The sequence below is a fragment of the Pinus tabuliformis genome, chromosome 7, assembly GCF_031772625.1.
Source record: "Pinus tabuliformis cultivar Carrire ecotype Pingquan chromosome 7, CPIR1, whole genome shotgun sequence".
Lineage (NCBI taxonomy): Eukaryota > Viridiplantae > Streptophyta > Pinopsida > Pinales > Pinaceae > Pinus > Pinus tabuliformis.
This window is the reverse complement of record NC_142293.1, coordinates 668,849,180-668,871,796: the sequence shown is the minus strand read 5'-3', so window position 1 is coordinate 668,871,796 and position 22,617 is coordinate 668,849,180. Positions and strand designations below refer to the sequence as shown.

General features: G+C 39.7%; 1 protein-coding gene across 1 annotated transcript in view; it reads left to right on the top strand.

The window, feature by feature from the left end:
• The window catches only part of LOC149249229 (uncharacterized), a 194,239-nt gene that overhangs the window by 114,813 nt on the left and 56,809 nt on the right, over window positions 1-22,617 (top strand). The window contains exon 11 of the mRNA XM_089452400.1: window positions 1,012-1,125. Coding sequence (XP_089308526.1) covers window positions 1,012-1,125 — 114 coding nt within the window. The remainder of the gene's footprint in view (window positions 1-1,011; window positions 1,126-22,617) is intronic.

Genomic DNA, 22,617 nt, shown 5'->3' with positions numbered 1-22,617 from the left:
CCAGCAAGCAAACAAAGAGTCTCCATCGACGGCAGCGACTCGACGAAGAAAAACAATTGAAAAAACCCGCAAAATGAACTTGCGTGGGCTTTATAGCGATTTTTTGTGGGACACGTGTCCAAATAGGAAAAAACACTAGGGCACGTTTTATCCACATATGATACACGTGTTTTGATCAAAGGACACGATGAAAATGTATTGAATACGTTTTACGTTTTGGAGGACACGATCAAAATCGTGTTGGACATGTTTTAGCGCGTATTTCGTGTCCGACACGTGAAATACGGGACATGTGATCCTGGGGGACGTGTCCTATGACTTAGTTGTAGTCTTATACCCAAAAATATCTTATTTGATGAATATCATGTGTATGCTTTATAATATATGCTGGCAATCCTGTGGATGCTTTTTTTGTTTGTACATAGCTAATTGTGTTCTAAGTTGACTTGGGTGGCATTAGAGAAACAATTGGTCGTCTGCTTGTCCCAACATATATTTGCGCATGGATCCCAGCTCTTAGTACCTAGGCTTGTAGTGACATATCTGACGCAGATGTGAAATGAATAACGAAACAAATTTGAACAATAAACAATACCAAGTTCTGCTGTGTGGCTCATTGAATTTGTGATCAGTGTTCATGATTTGTGTTTTCCTCAGGGATTTGTGTTTTTCTCAGGCCCTGTTAAATTTTTTTGAGCAGTACACAAGAGAAAACAAATGAATGTGCACTAGTATTAACTTTGAATACCAATGGCCCTACCTATGATAAAAATCAATGCTCCAATGGAATGAATGAGTGAAAGGCAACTAGAAAATTATTGAATTTTTCAATGATATTGTATTGATTTTAAAACTATCATTTAAATAACCTTTGATAATTTAAAAATGGCTTGTCGATGGCATACTTTATCTTTAGCACGATTTATTAATATAATTCATAATATATGGGTTAAAGTTAATTCCTGCTAAAATGCTGATTTTTTAACTGTCAGATTTGTCTTTGCCAAACAGTTTTCACCAACATCTTCACATATACTTCTAGCTTATGGACGCCGCCACAATTCTCTTATGAGAAGTGTACTTGGTGATGGGACAGTTGCCATGCCTGTCTACACAATTTTGGAGGTTTGATGCCCTTTTATTCTTTGTATTTCTGGATGAGTTTTTTTGCCTTCTAGAAGATCAAGATGTAAATAGTGGAAAAGGTTAATTTTAAAGAGATTCATATTAATTGAGCCGGTGCATGCTTCTTTATTTTATTATAAATCTTAAAAAGTAAATTCCAACAAGAACTGGACACTGTTGGCATGCACAGAACTGTATGTGATTTCAAAACTTTTGTTAGACAGTAAACGAAGTATGCAGAATGTGGCAGAGTCATACATTAAATATTTGCATTTTGGTTTCAATGACTAATATCCATTGTATTTGACTTTGATCAGTTCATCTAAATTTGCTCAAATGCCTTACTCGTGAGACTATTTCTTTGAAATTTGTGAACAATGTTTTCAGTATTTACCTGAAGATGCAGTATTGATGAGGTAGAAGTTAAATTTAGGACTAAGGTGGTAAATTAGTATTGTCTTTTAATTCTAGGACCAAGAAGAAAAAATATTGATAAATAAGGAAAACTGTTAGGATTCTGATTTGAATGATCAATAACATTTGAATATGGTTCACCTTAATATATTCATGAGAATATATTTCTTTAACTTCTGGATGTCATTCCTAATATTTGCCTGAAGCAGAAATATTTGATGGGATAGGTTACTGACACAGAAAATCAGTGCGATGTACTGGCCATCTTCGCTACTAACTTTTAGCTGCCCAATTCATATGAATTTCAATTTCTTTCTTTACCAGTGTGAAACTCCCAAATTGTAATCTTATTAGGAGCTTCCAACAACTCATACCATATTTATATGGAATTTCTACCTGTATAATTTAACTATGTATAAACATAAAATCAAATTTCTATATGAATTTTATCTGTTCACCCATACATTGAATGTTCAACACTGAATTGCATAACAACATACAATTTTACAAGTCATATATTTATGGAATTCCCTCATTTACACACATCCTTACAACTGATAATTTTAGCAACAATTAAGCATAATTTTCCCATACACTTCGGTAATTCACAACAATTTTTGCAAATATGTATTATGAACATAATATAAATTGGAGGAATTGGCAAGATGATTCTGTTCAAGTGTTGAGTATCTACCACCTATGAAGAGTTAGGATGTTATGCCACACTGTATGGCTATTGATGTAATACACTTCGGTAATTCACAACAATTTTTGCAAATATGTATTATGAACATAATATAAATTGGAGGAATTGGCAAGATGATTCTGTTCAAGTGTTGAGTATCCACCACCTATCAAGAGTTAGGATGTTATGCCACACTGTATGGCTAATGATGCAAATTAATGGCCATGATGATCTCGCTATTTCAAGGGACAGAACATACCATATTCTTGGGGGAATTTAGAACCCTGGTGAGAGGAGTATCACCAACGGTCTTGACCAATCAGAAAGCCCCCGATGCTCAGAATATAAAATAGCGTAAAAAGTTAAAACATCAATAATTGAATTAATCAACTGCAATGTATTTAACTTTTTTCAACTTTGCATATGGAAATTCAGTGTAGGAGCTATTTCCTCCTAGTCTCAAGTTTCCATTGTGGATATCAACCTTGAGTTGGGACTGTTATTGCAAACTCTAGCACCTTAGTGCAAAGCCTCACTAAGCAATCAAGATTGAGTGCAACAATGGGAGAGTTACCACTGTCACCTTAGCAACTTCTCCCTTTATTTTAGTGGTTGGAGACAATCCACCACAAGGGAGGCTTCCCTAGTAGATCTTAGGGATCGAGTAACTTGATTTGACTTGGGCTAAATACCTCTCAGGGGTTCTACAACAAGATTTAACCTAGGAATAAGTATGCAATAATTAGGGTTTCAGGTGGATTAAGGTATAACTCCAAGAGAGTGAGTTAGTAATATCCCAAATAGAATATTTGACTAATTTTGCAGAAATCTAACTCAACTAGAATTTCTCCATAAAGTTTCCATTCATTTAACAGAACATTGCCATGTAAAAATATAACCAATAGAATACGACAAAATAACAGCAAAATGAACAGGAACAATCTCAACTTTTATTATAATAGATAAAGTGAGGTTACATGCAGATACAATCAATTTAGCTAGTTCCTTGGGATGCGGATCAGCTGAACGAGTACAGGACGAAATGGAAAAGGCGAAGTGGTTGATCCTGGATGAAGTCTGGGACCATATAGTTTCAAATGTAACTGACAAAGGAACTGCCAAGGAGATGTGGGATGCTCTCGTCTAGCTATATCTGGGTACCTCTGAGCAGCAGACGATGTTCCTCTTGGAGACGTTGAAGAGCATCAGGATGCAGAAGGGTGAAGGCATATATCCCTTCCTCACCAGGATTTAGGAGGTTCGAGATCAACTAGTAGTCGTTGGGGAGGCACCCCAACCCACAAAGCTTGTACGGTTGGCACTGAATAGTGTCTCAGAGGATTGACAGGTCTTCGTCCAAAGCATATTAGGCAGAGACACATTACCCGGATGGGACAGGATGTGGGCAAACCTACAACAGGAGGAGTTGAGGTGTGCTCTATTGAAGAGTACAAATAGCGGGAGTAGCAACATGGGCACAGAGGGTGAAAAGGAAGAGGAGAATGTGGCCCTAGCATCGAAGGGTCCCATCCAGGGACGGGGGAGAAGAAGAAAAAGAAGGACCTATCTAAGGTCAAGTGTTTCAAATGTGGTGAGTTTGGTCATTACAGTACACGGTGTCCTCTCAGGAAGGACAAGCAGGAGAAGCAGGACTAGGCAGCAACGTTTGCAGAGATAGATAAGTTGTCCTCTAGGTTGGAGGAATATTTCTCTATGTTTGTAGCTATACCTCCAGGAGTGAGGTGGGGCAATATGGAGCTATAATCCCAAAGTTGTAGATATTTGGGCAGGGTGCATTGAGGTGTCCTCCTCATGGATCATTACCTTGCTACAGGGGCCCACAATATTGAGTAGCAAGATGGATCAACGTTAGTGATGCAGTCAGATGTCATAGTGGCAGCTGGAGACTAGTTGCAGTCAGGTACTGAGGAACGCAACGCAGTGTTGACAACAGAGCAAGAGGCTTAGTAGCAGAGTAAGTAGCAATGCAGATTCCCTAGTGGACAGTGCAATAGCTAGTAACAGTTAGGACTCAGGAGATAGTAGACAGTTGATTCAGTATTTAGGATGCTTCTCAGTTGCAGTTGTTGCAGTTGTAGCAACAACATATGAGAGGGAGTTGTAGTGCAAATGCAGAGTTGGTAGTAGTATAGCAGTACCAGCAGCAACACAAATGCACCATAAGAGTTGTGTAGCGCTCGGTGGGTAATGGCTAGGCATCAACAACGTGGTAGAGGGTGATATAGCGACACAGTGTTGTAGCAGTGGTGTAGTACTAGAACACTTTCCTCGCTAAGAGGGAGTGTTAGTTTTTGTAGCATCATATGTGTTCTAGTCTCGAAACTTTGTAGAGAGGCTAAAACACAGGAGTTCTCTATAGCCCAAAAATCGTTTTTGAAAATTCCACTTGAAAGTGTTTCAATTAGATTATTAACTTATTTTTAAATATTTTGTAAGTATAAACATAGGAAATCTGGTTAATTAATCAAAATTAATTGAGATAAGGTGTGAATCATCTAGAAACTCACACAGATTGACTCCGATATGATCTTAGCCATCGATTAAGATTTAATCTTGGCTGTTGGAGTCCCAACAAAAGATTATAAGAAGAAGTCAATGGGTAGATGGAGAACACACACTTGAGATCGATTTCCTTGGAGAGTTCGATTTTTCCAGAGAGTAGCTATTGCCGAAAGAGTTCGAGCTTCAGAAGGGACGCAAAGATAGAGAGGGGCAGGGACACTGAAGTCGGAGGAACATTTTCCCAGATATGTTGAGTAAATTGCAGAGTCGCTGAAATTTATCCAAGAGGTTGCGCAAAAAATTCAAAGGGCAGTTCAATTTTGCTGGGGTGAAGCATGTTATCAGTTCTAGAGGCTGGAAGACATTTCCAGAGTTCTAGAGAGACAGTTTCCCAGTCAGCAATAGGCAGGATGACTTGATTTGCAGAAGTTCAGAGCGAAAGCGTTTGAGGGATTGCACAAAGGTGACACATGGCCTGCGCTGAGCTAGGTGGGCAAATTGCTTTTCAGAGGCCGTCAAGTGTCGGGATTGCACGGAGAGAGGGTAATTTCCCTCAAATAATTTTTGCCAGTATTTTCTCTATAGGATAGCCAGTGTTTGGCGTCCAGATTGTACTCAGATTATTTCACTACTACATAATAATAAAAGCCCTCAACTGCTCCAAGGATTTTCTCAAGTTGGGTTTTTTTGGGGACTTTAGTCCAAAAATAAGTGTCAAATCTATGTGTGTGCGCTAGTATATTTCTCAGTTTCCAACGCTATTATTTTCCACAATTTTATTTGTGAAGGTTGCAGTGTGATTTATTCGATATTTGCCGTAGCAAATAAATTGTTAATTAATTAACAATTAGAAGAATTATTTCAGACTTGAAATTTCACAATCTCTGTAATGAAGAAAAGCTCAAAATCGAACTGGTATACTCCCATGCAATGCACACTATTCTAAGTGGTGATTCATCTGACTAAGGGTGATCCAATTGCATTCGACTGGTATTCAAGGGTGAGTGAGAGCTCGTTTTGATTGTTCACTTTCTTGATTTGACCTATCTGCTGTGCTACGTGAGAATAAAGAAGATTCAAGGCGTGAATTGCGTAACGCTGTTAGCACTTGTGTATCGAAGTCATGTGCAATCTGAGAATTCAAGGGAAACATGAGACCTCTGTGTAAGATCACATCAAGACCATTCCTAAACTGGCGTTGAGTGTGAACTTGTAGTCTAAGAACTACTGCATGAAAAGGAAATTGTGTAAGTAGTCTATGAGTCATGAGCAATGGCACAAACCTACATATCTCCATGCACTATTGTCGTGTAGCCATTGTGTCAACACGTAGTTAAGAAATGTTGTATGGCTCGGTTGAGGACATTAACAACTAAGTTTTCCTGCAATGTTGCGATAATCACACCCGGATGCGGGTGAAATAAATGGAATTAATGAATCATAGGACAGATGGACAAGCTCGGTACTGCTAGATGCAGACCAACGCAATTCTCCAAACGTTTATTTGGTTCATGAGCATGACACACCAGAAATTCATTTGGTTTGCGATGGATTTTCTGCAGAGCAACAGATTTGGCATGCTCCATGCATTTACTGTTCGCCTCGTCCAAGGTAAGGTTCTGGCTTTTATAACCATGGCGCTCTGGGCTATCCTTCCCACTGCTAGCGCTCCACCTTCTCGTCTATGGCCGAAGCTGGATACAGGTCTGTGGGGCAGGCTGGTCTCTGGAAACAAAGGTAAACTCCTTGTGTGTATTCTGTTCTTTGTTAATCTCAGGCTTGGGATAGCTGTGTGTCTCGATAGCAGGTTTGTCTCAGGAATTATTGGTCAGCTCTCAAATACCCCTACCATTCGACCTGTGCCGCTCTCCTTGCAATTGCAGGCCTATTGTCTTTGTCTAAAGTCATTTCCTGTGCTGTTTCACTACACTCTTGTTTCTGCCTCTGATTTCCTGTGTTGTCTATCTTCGTTTGTGTATCTGCCTCTCCTTAACCTCCTTATCATGGTACGCCACAGTCAAAGAAGCCGTCTCGGGGGAGTCGTGGAGGGCGTGGCAGACCACAGGCAGCCCGCTCTGTGAATCCTGCTCGCAGACCTTCTCCGTATCATGGGTTTCAGACCAATCATTTTACTTTTCAAAGCAATCTTAATAGGCCAGTAATCACTGCCAATATCACTATTCTCTTCTCTGAAGAAGAATCTCCGGCTCCAATTCGGGTTTGTATGATGTCTGAGCCTCCCCAGGAAGCTTTCAGAGAGGCCGGCAGTCAAAGAAACTTGCAGGTAATGGCAGGGGAAACTCTGGAGAAAGGTAAGGGGGAGAGGCTTGAAAGAAGCGACGCTCCCAGCGCCTCTCTGCCTCCAGATGCCGCAGGCCAAAGGAACGTGGAAGATAATGATAGTGACTCGCGTCCCCTGTTGAGGCACCCAGGCGACGAAAATGTAGGTTGTGGTGATGATTGGGAGGACACTGCTTGCCAGGTGGTGGAGGAACCTCAGAATGAGGACACAGCAATTTGAGGCCATCTGGGCCCATTCCATATCGGTTTTGTGGATGACTAATATGAACAAGTTCAGGCGGTTATGGATGCAGTTTTGGTTCGGCCTCTTCAGACAGGCGGTCTTACTTCTCTCCATGATATGCGGCAATGTAAAGTTCTTCTGGAATTTTGAGCAATGTCTTGGTCTAGCTCTCTGGTCACACGCTCTAGACAGCCAGTTATACCACCTCTACTTCATGTTATCTTGGTTAATTCCTGATGTCTATATCTGCACTCTTGCTTATGTAACTGGTTCTCCTTCACATAGGACAGTTTTTGATGTTGTGAGTGCTCTCGGAAGATGATCCCCGAGGCCTTGCCCCTTGTATTTCTACTTTATTTTACAGTTAATAGAATTAGCATTTGCAGAGAAAAAAAATGTTGCGATAATCACAATCGAGAATAAATCGGCGAGGGTATGAAATGGGAAAAAATCGTAAAAAGCGGTAAAAAATCGGTAAAAACTGGCAAAAAGTCGCCAAATACAAAAAAATCAGTTTTTTTTTTCAATTTTTTTAATATCTAAAGCATCCACAACATAAAATAAATGCATTGACACATAAATATGAAAAGAGAACTAATATATAATATGTGTAATATGTCTAGTGCTACATCACACATAACAATAAATCATGTCCTAAATACTGAGTCTTGAGTCTTGACTCAACGTCAAAATATCAACAAAAATAATAATAATGTATCTCATATCATGAGTCATAATATCATATACAATGAAATGAACCAAGTAACTAGTACTACTAATTTCATCTGCCCCTCTTGCGAGAAAATATAACAACCTTCCCTCTAGATGAAGGCGGCCCTGGCGCTGGCAGTGGACTTTGCTGTGCTCTAGACGCTGAAGAACTAGGAGCTACAGGGGGTAGACCACGTCCTCTACTGGTGACCATGGTAATTGTTACAAAAGAAAAGGTTTCAGAGGCTTGAGTGAATAATGAGATACAATAAAGTTACAAGAAGAAGAAATGGTGAATGATAAAGAGAGAATGTCAATCTTGAAGGTTCAAGGGTGAAATGACTCTAAGGCATGCGCTTTGATTTTCCTCCTCAAACTTGAATTTGCCTCTAAGCCCTTTTCCTCTTGAAATCACCTCTAATCCCTATTCCAAAACAAAAAGACAAGTCAACACACAAGAGAGATAAAGAACTGAACCGTGTGAAAGGAAATCACATGCTTGAGATCGAAAGAAGTTAGAAATCCAATGCAAATATAAAGTACACTTATATTACAAATTTCCTCACTTAGATCAATTCGCAAGAGTTGACTTAATGAGAAGAAAATTGGCCTAAGCCCAATGATCTTGACTCTTATTGCTTGATATAAAATTTGAGCACAATTTAAAGTAATCAATAGAAATTAAACTTTGAATTTGATGGAAGGAAGAACATAAGGTTTATAGAAACCCCGTTATAAAATATCCAATGACATTCTTGGGTTTTCCTTGCTTGAATAGCTTGTGAGCTCCTTGAGATCTATGGAGTTGGATGGTCTAACCAAAGACTTCCCCTAACTTCGAAGGGATTTGGTAGCCTGCCTTTGAACAGAAGAAACACTTGCAAACCAATTGTTAGTGCAAAAGGAGTCTTGTCATATAGAGGCAAGGTTGAATTTGTTGTTCAACCGAGAACAACAAATTGCAACAATGCTCAGGATATGGCAAGCTCAAAGGAGATTGCAAATATTTACAAATCTCCCCTCCCTAGATAATAATGCCCTTAGGCAATGCACAAAATCAACTAGCTTAAACAAGATAAACTCAATGGAACACAATCATAGCATGAAGAACAAAATCAAATGGAACATTTTACCTCATCCACAAGCAATAGCATCACAACACCGAGTGTTGAAAAGTGTAACTAGGTTCGATCTTCATAATGACATGTAATTATGATTTTATGTAAAATTATTTTATTACTTGCTTCATGGGTTTCATGAGCAAGAGATTTTATTTTTGAGTCAAGGTTTCCATTGAGAGTCTTTAGGAATTATTTGTCATCTAGTCATAAAATGTTAGAGTCATTGTCATGTAATGAAGTCATGTTACACTTTGTAAAAGGTCAAACTTGTCTATGTAAAGTATCCTCCAAGACCTTGTCACCTATCCTCTTCAAGTCAGCTTACAACGATGGAAGAACTTGCTAGAAGAAGTTGGCCTAACCACTTGTGATCATGTCGGCCTAAAGGGCATGAGGAAATGTGTATATATAGCCCCACTCGGCCTCATTTAGGAGAAAGAAACTCGACAAGCAAAAGTGCTAGAAGAGGACAAGCAAAAGTGCGAAGAAGAGGTCAAGCAAAAGTGTGAAGAAGAGGTGGAGAAGTAGTGCGAAAAAGAGGCTACAAAGAGGAGTGCGAAGATAGTATTCTTTTGGGCATAGCGAAGGAGGATTCTCTGGGCATAACGAAGGAGGATTCTCTGGGCATAACGAAGAAGGTTTCTTCTGGGGTCAATAAAGGAGAGTTACTTCTGGGGATTACAAAGGAAGGTTTCTTTTAGGGTCAGCGAAGAAAGGGTTCTTCTAGATACTTGTTCTAGGTAACTGAGATAGAGATCAAGACTAGAGACCGAGATTCTCTAGAGGAAGCAAGTAAGATCATAGAGACCGAGATTCTCTAGAGGAAGCAAGTAAGATCATAGAGACCAAGATTCTCTAAGAGAAGTCGAGAAGAAGCAGTGTGAAGAATAGAGATGAGTTTCTCTAAAAGGAGTCGAGGAGAGCAGTTCGAGATCAAGAAGAAAGTCAAGAAAGGGAAGAGGCAGAGCATCAAGGTTAGTGACAAGGTTCTTGAGAGGATACTAGAGTCAAGGGTCTTTGTCATGGTCTTGGTTCTCATCAGTTGAAGATCTAGAAGAAGAATTTTGATTGGGTTTTCTTCTCAAGAGGTGAGAGGTTTTGGCCCTGGTTGAGAAGCCTACATGCTGTGTCACTTGTCTTTTATTGTGCATATTGGTAATTGTCTTGATGGAAGGAGCACAATAATAACATAACGAAGAAAAGACTATAAGCTAAGAAGTAAAAGTATATCACAAGCAATTATCAAGCAGATAAATCTTTTAACTATTCATGCCCTAGATATCTCAACATGGTTTTAGAGCTAAGGTGTTGAAGTCAAGAAGGGGCACTCAATCAAGAAGACATCAGACCTTGAAGAAGGATCGTAGCAAATCCAAAGGCTACCAAGGGCAAGATCTTCAAAACCGTAGATCAAAGAAATCTACACCAACAAGAGACTTGAAACCATCTTCAAGAAGGAAGACTAGAACATTCAAAAAGGATCGTGAATCAAGCCCTCTCTCATCAAACTCTCAAGAAGCAAATCCTCTGTCAACATCAAGATTAAGGAGGAAGCAAGTAACAATCTCTCAAGTAAGTCTATGACTATATCTGATAATACCAAAATGTCCTTTTGCAAGGAAAGTAATAAATTAGTTGGGGCTGCAAATTTCCTTGCATGGAAGAAAAGGACAAACCTAAATCTTATTGAGAATGAGGTCATGGATCACATTAAGGGGTCGATAACCCAACCTCCTAAGGAAGATACTCAAGCACATGCTAGATTCATGAAGGGAGAAGTGAGAGCCCAAAGAATTCTTATAGAATCTATAAAAGATTCTCTAATCCCATATGTATCAAAGTTGGAGACTGCAAAAGCAATATATGAAAAACTGGTAGAATTGTTTTTTGTGAGTACTGCAGGAGAACTATCTCATTAAGGCAAGAACTCTACAAACTGAAGATATCCAAGGAAGATGGAATAGCGTCATACTTCATGAGGATATAAAAAATTAGAGATCAACTACAAGAGCGGGGAGAAGTCATGTCTGATAGAGAGATGACCACGGTGGTATTGAATGCACTATCAGAAGAATGGGGTAACTTCACTTCAAGTTTAGATGGGAAGAAAGAGACTACTCCATTTCAAGATCTATGGTCACTTTGTAAGATCGAAGAAACTAGGCTGAAGACAAAAGTTGATGTAGGACCAAATGAGCAGAATCAAGCATATGCTGCCATGACAAGAAGAAAAGGAAAATTTGGAGTGTTTGGTCCTCCAAAGAAAAAGAAGAACATGGTTAAGATAAGATGCTATGATTGTCAGGAACTTGGGCACTATAGAAGAGATTGGCCTAAATGTAATAAGGACAAGAGGGATAGGGAAGAAGCCCATATTACCGAGGAAGTGAAAGAACCTGAGACAAAGAAGCTTAAGAAGGAAGAAGCAAAAGATCTCTACTATGACTGAGATGATCTTCTTCACTAGAAGGTACTTTCCACTTGTAATTTATGGATAGAAGACAATGTAAATAAGATAGGATGCATCATATTAGAAAATAGCATCGTGATAGAAGCATTAGATATAAGAGCTCGTGACATGGGAAGCAAAAATAATGTCTGGAAGAAATTCTATTGAGTACAAAGAATAAGAGCCCTTGGAAACCTCATTGAAATCTCAAATAATACTTATAGAAAGAAGTAGAGGTCATCATCGACTGGGATCATCATACAATAATCAATGAGGAAACATATGCTGGGTGAGGATATGAAAGATCCTCAAGTTTCTCCGATGGAATCCTTATCAGAGGATTCACTGATCTAGAAAGAAAGCAAATGTTCATCAAGAATTCCAACTCATGGGATTCAAGGGATGATGGTATGATGACATAACGAAGAAGCAGGATAAAGTTCTTTCAAATGAAGTTGCTATAGGAAGTCTGGATGATCAAAAGGAAAGATGAGGTATGTATGCTTACATAGGTTATTATGAAAGTCATGTCATATGGTTGCAGATAATATGGATCACTATTTCCATCTTGGGAAACATGATCAAAAGAAGAAGGGATCTCCTCCTCCGAAAGATTGCAACAAGGCTTAAGTCACACTAGATGAAATCAACATAATATGTTCTCATATGAATCATAAAGGAGTTGACTACAATTAAGGAACTCTGATTGGAAGCTCCTGAGAATGAAGTGTGTGAAAAGAAAGGAAGAGATCGTGAAATATGCAACAAAGGTAGAAGGCATTCAACATCTGAGACCAAGAAGAATTGACTAGAATATCTCCTAGAAAGATATGAAGACTCTGATAAGAGTCGGAAAAAGATGGAGACCCTTGACAATGAATATCTTTGGGAAATGTGTCAACATGTATGTAGGATGCTGATACCTACAGGAAGATGTCATGAAGAAAGACCATCACAAAGGTAATTTTGATTTAAGTGTTCATTTCTTATTTTTGAACTAATATCTGGATGGGCTTATGTAGGACTGCCAAAGGGAAGATCTGTGGATGACTTCCAGGAAGACCATATTGAAGGATGTAAGATCCTTCCAGAAAATATGGCATAAAGAAAGCAGCATGACATGAAGCAAAGCTAGATGGAAAACTGATGGATCACTTTTTGATGAAATGAGGACATGACTAACTCATGGATGAAAGTGATGGATGGTCTGTGCCCTATGTAGAAGTCCCCAAAAGATAAAGACTCCATGAAAAAATAAATTTATGGCATCGAAGAAAAAGAGTTCTTCAAGCAGCTGGTTGTCTCATCATCTCCACCTGAGAAGCTGCTGTAGGTCCCTAATTAAGAGGGTGCTTGGAAAGTTTGTTACTTGGAAGAAACTTTGAAATTCCTAAGCTAAGAGGGAACTTAGGTACATTCCTTTTGTAGGAATGAGTACATTCCTTTATTGGAATATGTCCTCCCTATCTGAGAGTGAGAGATAGACACATCATTCTGGTCTTCAAATGGGAAGACAGAATGGAGGATTGGGTAACTATTTGGCATCCTATACTCTTTGAGGATGAGATAGATCATCCAATAGAAGAGTAGTCGTGGAGGACCGATATTCTTTGAGGGCTGGGGAGTCCAAGATAAGAATAGTCCTCATGGAAAACACCCTGAGTACCTGGGTAGGGGATGTTCCAAGAGAGACAATGATGAGAGTGTCTATAAATCATTGGTCTCGCAAGCATTGAGCTCAGACATTGTGGTGAGATGGAATTGTTAGTCAAGGCCTTGCTATGTAACAATGCTAGTTGACATGCTGCTATACAAATGAGTTACCAATCCGAATTCTTCTTATGGGAAATTCTTCATATTGAGAAAGTCCAAGTACCATTATGAATACCTCCCTTGTTAAGAGGGAGTGCTGAAAAGTGTAACTAGGTTCGGACTTCATAATGACATGTAATTATGATTTTATGTAATGAGATATAAAAGAGAAAAATAAAATTATTGTATTACTTACTTCATGGGTTTCATGAGCAAGAGATTTTATTTTTGAGTCAAGATTCCCATTGAGAGTCTTTAGGAATTATTTGTCATCTAGTCATAAAATGTTAGAGTCATTGTCATGTAATGAAGTCATGTTACACTTTATAAAAGGTCAAACTTGTCTATGTAAAGTATCCTCCAAAACCTTGTCACTTATCCTCTTCAAGTCGGCTTACAACGATGGAAGAACTTGCTTGAAGAAGTCGGCCTAACCACTTGTGATCATGTCGGCCTAAAGGACATGAGGAAAGGTGTATATATAGCCACACTCGACCTCACTTAGGAGAAAGAAACTCGACAAGCAAAAGTGCAAAGAAGAGGACAAGCAGAAGTGCGAAGAAGAGGTCAAGCAGAAGTGTGAAGAAGAGGTGGAGAAGTAGTGCGAAAAAGAGGCTACAAAGAGAAGTGCGAAGATAGGATTCTTCTGGGCATAGTGAAGGAGGATTCTTTTGGGCATAGCGAAGAAGGTTTCTTCTGGGGTCAACAAAGGAGAGTTACTTCTGGGGATTACAAAGGAAGGTTTCTTTTAGGGTCAGTGAAGAAAGGGTTCTTCTGGATACTTGTTTTGGGTAACCGAGATAGAGATCAAGACTAGAGACCGAGATTCTCTAGAGGAAGCAAGTAAGATCATAGAGACCGAGATTCTCTAGGAGAAGTCGAGAAGAAGCAATGTGAAGAATAGAGACTGAGTTTCTCTAGAAGGAGCTGAGGAGAGCAGTTCAAGATCAAGAAGAAAGTCGAGAAAGGGAAGAGGCAGAGCATCAAGGTTAGTGACAAGGTTCTTGAGAGGATACTAGAGTCAAGGGTCTTTGTCATGGTCTTGGTACTCATCAATTGAAGATCTAGAAGAAGAATTTTGATCGGGTTTTCCTCTCAAGAGGTGAGAGGTTTTGGTCCTGGCTGATAAGCCTACATACTGTGTCACTTGTCTTTTATTGTGCATATTGGTAATTTTCTTGATGAAAAGAACACAATAATAACATAACAAAGAAAAGACTATAAGCTAAGAAGTAAAAGTATATCACAAGCAATTATCAAGCAGAGAAATCTTTTAACTATTCATGCCATAGATTTCTCAACACCAAGAAGTAACCTCGAAGATTTTTATTATTTCAATATCAATTCCAATGGAGTAACATCAAGCATAAAGCTTCCAACCATGGGCAAATGGGAGCTCTCATGGTGGGTTTATACAAAAATGGGAGAAGTTCCCAATGGAGAAATCAAGTGACAAGTGGAGAAGATGACAATCCCAATGAGGGAAATATAATCACAAGTGTAGAGTTGCCAAGACAGTTGTGTGATCTGTTACCACTCAAACTAGCAAGGGACCTAAAGGGGCAAATCCTAGACCAAGGGCAACAAATAGAGACTTAGCCCATTGTCACCTTAGATAAGGCTCCCTACTATTTACAGACTTTCATTGATTGGAGGAGACCCGGTATATATGGCATCACAAATGAAGGATAAATCAATAAGTGGATATAAAGTGACCCAAATAATCCCTTTCCAGAAGAGGTTCAAGAATGAAGCTTTCTTACTTCCTAAGCAAGGTACAAAATCTTCTAGGAGAAGGTTGTGGGGATTTGATGGCTAGGTTTATGGGATATGACTTGTGAATGAGTTTCCCAATCCCTAAAATCCTTATTGAAATTAGTATCCTAGGTGGTTCTTGAAGAATTGTCTTTAAGAAGGAGCGGGACCACGCGGGACTAGGTGGGCCCAACCTAGGTCAAGAGGCAAGGATTTAGTAACCAATGATGTTGTTAACCCAGAAAAGGAAGGGGAAAGGATCAAAGAAAGAATTTTCACTTAAAGTTGTAGACTTGATCCTATGAGGTACTAGCCTTGGGGATACTAGGGAAAAGTTTGATCTTGGAGCTAGGGCTTGGCTTTCCTCACAACTCCACTGTCAGAATGGCTTCAAAATTGGAGTCTTTAAGGAGACACCAACGCAGGAGAGTCTAGGAGATCGAATTTTTTGGAGGGCTATTTTGTCGAGAAATGATGCCCTAGGTGACCCAACTTGGCTAGACCTAGGAAAAGGTGAAAACGAATTAATTTTGGGTGACCTCCTCTTGGTAGATCTGTGCCTTAGTCTTGGGAGAATGGAGTCTATGATAAATATCAATGAGGACTTCATTTCTTAGTCAAGGAGGCCTTAAGACTACCTCGTTGGTCTTCTAGGGCAAAGGGAAGCAACCTTACAACTTTTATACTTTGAATTGCAAAAGGCGATGGCTTATCAAGATGAATTCGTTGATAGAATTATCCCTAGGAAGTTTCATTCAAATTAAATGGCCCATACATTGAGAGATGTTATATAGAGACAAAATTCCACAATTTAAGGAGTAAATGCATGTGCTATATAGAGACAAAATTCCACAATTTAAGGAGTAAATGCATGCAACAATTAGCCCTAAAAATAGTGAAAATCACAAGCCAATGTATATGACAATATGGAACAAGAATAACATTAAAAGCATGTACTTACATTTAATATAACATAGCCAACCATCCATAATTTGACAATAGAGAAGCTCGAAGACAAGATAAACCAAATCCAAACATCAAAATTCATCCATAAAGCTCCAATTCATCCGTTAAGAAAAAGTGCGAAATTCTCAAGAGAGAGAAGAGATCCAATCCAAATTGATGATGAGAAAATGAACTCATCTCACTTGTATTTATACACTAATGAGGAGTTTGAATTAGTCTCCTTGGCCTACATTAGGCCCAAAATAAAATAATGTGCTAATAATCTAACTTTTGGTGACAAGCCCACCAAACTAGCTCACAAATGAAAGAATAAGCCTCTTAAGAGGTTAGATGATGAATAATACATGTCGTAGGGCCCTCCAAGAGGCCTGATAAGGTCCATAGGTGCCATAATGAAGAATAGGACCCTCAAAAGTGATGGACAAGGGGTTGGCCCCTTGTTCTCCAAACAATAAACCTGTGATGCTCCTAGTGGGCGTGGGGCACAATAATAGCCCCATGGGTCTCCAAATGAATCAAAGATGCCTGTAGATCATCTGCAAGGGCTCTGATGATGGTTTAGGTGATGCCACATCATACCACAAGTCCGCTAAGTGTATGGTACATCTGTGGGGCCGACTGGGCAAAGGTGAACCAAGTGCATCCTCCTCATCCAATAGGTGAATCTTGAGCAATCTCTAAATATCCCTGGGGATCCATGGAGTACTGTCTACTGCTGTGGAGGCCCATGACTCTCAACACACACCCTACATGTGTGAATGTAGTCCTCTGTAGGATTAGGACCTCGAATAGGGAGACCAAACCCAAGATGGAGACCATCTGCAATCCTTCATAAGATCCAATGCGTCCCCTAGCCTTCCAATACATCAAGTCATTAGAGAAATCGAATAAATGAGCTTACCAACCATGGAGCACAGGTGGGGATTTCATAATGGCATGCCCTTCCATAATGGGCTTCGGGATGTGCCAATGTCTCCTAACATCCAAATGGGGTTAACCAAGTATCCTATTAGTGGTTTTTAGTTCTAAAGGGGATAATATGTGTTCAAGGTACATCCTTCAAAAGGTGGTGGCATGTGACAAATAGGCGAATGAAGTAGGGGATGAGAAGGGGCACCCTTGGGCCATATGTTGGGGTACAAGGGTAGCTAATAAAAGGGAAGCCCACACTTGGGTTTATAACTATGTTGCATGAGTTTTTGGAACTTGGGAATGTTGGGAACTTGGGTACAGGTGTCTGGAACGGCTATAGGTTTCCCCAAATTTTCCAGGAAACGGCTAATTGGGAGCGGCAATATTATATAATAAAAAAATAATATATATAATCAAAAAAATATAATAAAAAAAACCGCTGCCATAGCAAAAAGATATATGTTACCAAAAATAAGTGTTGACATATGTCTCCTATTTTACCAAAAAAATATAATATTTACCAATAGAGTGAACCTTTACTAAAATTACATTAATATAAGTTACAGAGGTAAGAAAAAGAATTTGCAGATATTTCTTTAAAAAATTTAGTGATCCATAACAAATTTAAAGGCACTTTTTTACTAGTGTAGTGTAGATACCAATTTTAAGTTTGAAGCCATGTCTTATTATTTTCTTTTGAATTAATCATTGATCGTACATGTAAATGTTTAAGCCATGAGCTCTCCGCCTAAATTTTTAAACGCTGCATTCCCAAACAACTCGAATATATACAAAAACAAAAATAAAAATAAAATATGCTTGATTTGTTTTTTTACCTGAACTTATGAAAACGAAACAAGTAGTTTATTGCTGAAGGGCAGCGCTCCAACTCTCAACACACTTAGCTCTCTCAACACACTCAGCTCTCCGCTCTCAACACACTTAGCTCTCCGCTCTCAACGCCAAACAACAACTAAAGCTCTCAGTGAAAAGAGGTGTAGCAACCAGCATTTATGGAAAAACTGAAGGGTTTTTTTGGCGCCAAAAACAAGTGCGTATTTCCCTCTCTGATCATACAGTGTGTAACAACAAGTGCGTCTTTCTCTGCCCAGGTCCTTTTCTTTGGGGTTTACAGTATTTTTGACTTACCATATTGTTCGTAATCCACTATACAATTTCATGGGTGAATTCAATTACTAAATTCTGCAATTTCGTGGGTGAATTCAAAGTGAAAATTACTAAATTAGTGAATTCAAGTAGCCAATTTTCATATCACGCTGGCAGTTTCCACCGAAACCATACTGGAATGTTTGGTTCGAAACTAGCTGTCATAGCTAAAAGACCGCTGCCAATTCCAATTTCCACATGGGTCCACATGGGAACGCTGGAGCGTTGCAAATTTAAGTCTGACCAGTTTCGGAAACCGTCCAAAGTTTCTTTTACTGTTCCCACAGAAAATGGAACGTTCCTGTGCAGCTCCAAAGTTCCAAGGAGCGTGGGAACCACCAGAACGGGTTTCCCAACGCTCAGGAACGGTTCCCGTGCAACATAGGTTTATAATGTACAGGTGGGAGCAATCGTGGTACATGAGGTGCCCCGACCTTGATTTTTCCACCCTTTTTTATATGCCTTTTTTCTTTTTATGACTTTCTTTGATTAATTGCTTCGGGCTCAAAGGGTAAGAGCATGATGCATAAGATATAGTAGTGAATACCCCTTTTTAAGGTAGGGCGGTTCATTACCTACTAGGGGTTGGGATAATCATGGGTTTCTATATGATGAAGGAGGCTCATAGAACCTATAGGAACTAGGGTGATGGCCATGATGATGGAATAGAGCTTATGTATTGGCTTTTGCCCATGTGCTAAATGTGTTTGTCCCGACCATCTTTTGCATCTTGTGGTACATTTTCCTGTTGAATGTGGCAAAATATGCTTTTATCTTTCTTTTTAGCTGCATCAACCTCCGGGGCATCATTCCAGGCCTGACCCAAGGTGTGGGCAAGGGGAAGGGGTGAGCTAGCCTTATGTGGACCTAGTGGAGGAATGTGGACCCAGGTGGGAGAAATGATGAATGGGGTAATAATAATTATAAAGGGGGTAATATATTCGGATAAGGGAGCGGGACCACGCAACCAAAATCAGGGTTTCCTGTGAAATACCATCCTTAAGGCCAAATGGTCTATAAAAGAGATCCCACAGGATTAGAATTCAAGGTTAATATCCAAAAGGGGTCTAAGGGACGAGAGCACAAACCTAGCCCATTCTTTTCGCCGAATCCTCCCATTAATCCATGCTTAGAAGTGTCCATGATAAACAAACTACAATATTCAATTACCAAATGACAAGTCATACCTTTATGTTAGGGATGCCCACCTTCAAACATACGATGATGGTAGATGGGCAAGGGACCACATGGCTAGCTCAGGTGGCAGAGAAATGGCACAGTGAGCTAGCTGGTGGCTGCAAGGGGCTGCTGGCTGTCGGCTGAGGATCATCTTGTAGAAAAAAAATTCTCCTAGGGATATCGCCCACAAAATGGTGGGTAACATCTGGCTCCAACTGGGACATGATCTCTTGGAAAAGTGGGCAAAGCTACTTGAACTAGAGGTCATGAGAACACCAACAATCTCTTGGTTATGACGTTCTTGTTACCTGTACATATTAAAGACTAAACCCACGGGGCAAAATGTTTTTATGGTGTCTTATGATCACTCATGCTTAGTGTAAAGTCGTAAAATCAATAGAAAAGTAAAATTAAAATACTCAAATTTTAATTTAGATGCATCTAATCTATCATGAGATATATCATATGATGTTAGTTCTAATGAGAAAATGAGTAGGCAATGCATCCTATCCTAACATGCATATAGTAAAGCTAATATTAAGGCTAATACTAAGTGTAATCATAAAGCCAGTGCAACCAACATATCATCACATCAATATACATATGCCTGCCAGTATGATTACTCATGTAGCAACTCCCAAATCGAATGTGGACATAGTCACATGACAGATGAAGTGGGTGAGACACAGGAAAATATGATCTCCATTCGAGGTAAAGGGAAGTCTTAGGAGAAAGAAAATAGGTCAATCTAGAGGTCCCAGGGTTTCCTTCTAGGTACACAATGGTGGAATGAATGATCACTCTCAAGAACTCCTTATCACAATCATTGTCTATAATATTATGCTTTGTAGATGCCACAAGGTTGTGATGAGAGGGGAACAAAGGGTTAGGGAAAGAAAGGGTGCAACAAATGGGTTTCTCAAGGTGATGGTCACTTTGGAGAGGGGAGGTCATGGAGTGATCAAAACCTTGAGGGTGTGTCTGAGGAGGTAAAGTATAATCAATGAGGGGCTTCTCCTTGACATTATACTCGGGCTCATGGTTACATGGGAGTATATGACAAGGCGTGAGGTGTAGAAATTTCTGTTTTCCCACCCCGGTTTTCAGTTTCTCCTTATTTCTCCCATATAGTTAAATGCCCTTTCCCATAACCATACATTTAACGAGCTGAAAAAATAAATTTGCTGAAAACACAAATTCTGGAAATTTTACAGAATGCTGGAAATTGTAGAAATAAAAATCAGCAGTAATAAACAGCCATTAAAACACATTTAAACACTGAGATTTTTGGTCAACTTGACCCTGGAGAAACCCCCTACAACTCTTGGGGAAAACCAGTTTGAGAGCTCTTCTTTATTTCTGAAAATTGCCTTTTTACAGTGAGAAATATTCAGCAAAAAAATCAGCAAACAAATTTACAACTTATCTCTTTTCCCATGCCTCACAGCAAACTAGAAATTACAGCAAACAGGACAGCAATAAATGCTGTACGGCCTCCTCGATTTTCATGCCCACTTTCAGCATTAAATGCTGCTGTATGGCCAACATTAAATGCGCTATACGGACTGCAATAAATGCGCTGTACAGCTCTCATTTTGCGTGCAAAAAAATCAGCAAACTGCTCCTCGATTTTTGTGCAAACTACTCCTCGAAAATCGTGCCAAAATCTGCCTTTCACTGTGTGCTGAATCAACTGTACAAATCTGCTCAACTGCTGCCTTGGAATGTGTGCCAAGCTGCTGTCTCCTTCTCCTCCCTGCTCAGAAATCTCTCTTGCTCTCCTTCTCCCAATCTGCTCATGAAAGAATGAATGACCTTTTCCTCCTTTTCCTCCTTTAATCTAACCCCAAGTGACTTTTGGGTGATCCCTAAATCCAATGGCTGAAATAGATTGAGATCTAAGGCTGAGATTAAATGCTCATTTAAATCTCACTTTTTATTTTTTAATTCACCCCACTTTAATAAAGACCCACTTAGTCATTTATTTCCAAAGTCACTTTTCCTTTCTAATTTTTCATTGACTTTATAAAAGTCACTTTAAAATTAGACTTAGTAACTTTATTAGTTAAAGTCATTTTTAAATTAGATTTAACTTTATAAAATTATAAAGTCACTTTAGGAGAAAAATTAAATTCTTTTGGACACTTTTCCCTAGGCCAAAGATCAAAGCCTAAGGGAACCACCTGTCCTCCGGTACCAAATTTCAACACACCCTCTTACCGAGGAAGGTGTTCCTCACCACACCCATCTTGTCTCTGAAGTAGACATGCTTGCCCCGTGGTAAGGCTTTGGTAAGAATATCTGCAACCTGCTCATCAGTGGAAATATACTCAAGCTTCACAGCTCCCTTCTAAACATAGTCTCTGATGAAATGATATCTGATCCCGATATGCTTTGACCTATCATGAAATACTGGATTCTCCGTGAGTTTAATGCAACTCTGATTATCATAGTAAATCACTGAAGGTCTCAACGGCTGACCAAATAAGCCAAACAACATCTTGCGAAGCCAGATAGCCTCACAACTAGCTAGACTGGCTGCCATATACTCTGCTTCCGCTGAACTCAGTGCTACTGACTGTTGCTTCCGGCTGAACCATGACACTACTGCTGAACCCAACCCAAAACAACACCCTGAAGTGCTCTTCCTATCAGAAGCACAACCTGCCCAATCAGAATTAGTGTATCCTGCCAATCTCACTCCATCTCCCTGCCTGTAGTCCAGACCATAATCCACTGTCCCTTGCAAGTACCGCAAAATGTGTTTTGCAGCCACCCAGTGAACCTTCCTAGGCTCACACATAAACTGACTCATCGTGTTGACTGCAAAACAGATATCTGGTCTATTGTTGACCAAATACATCAAGGAACCAATCAGCTGCCTGTACAATGTTGGATCCACCAACTCGGAATCCGAAGCATGAAGCTTCTTCCAGTTGGTGATCATCGGTGTCGACATGGGTCTACAATCCTCCATGTGGAATCTGCTAAGGATGTCCACAATATACTTCCCCTGCCCCAGGAAGAAATGCCCCTCCTCCTGCCACACCTCCAAGCCCAAAAAGTAATGCATCAAGCCGATGTCCTTCATCTCAAACTCCGTCGCAAGATCTCTCTTGCAGTGCTCTATGAGTCTCTCTGCACCTGTAATGACCAAGTTATCCACATACAACACCAGAATGAGAGGCTCCTCACCAATCACAATAAAGTAAAGGTTCGGATCTGCCTCACTCTTTGTGAAACCCATCCCCTGCAAATATGTATCTATCCTGGA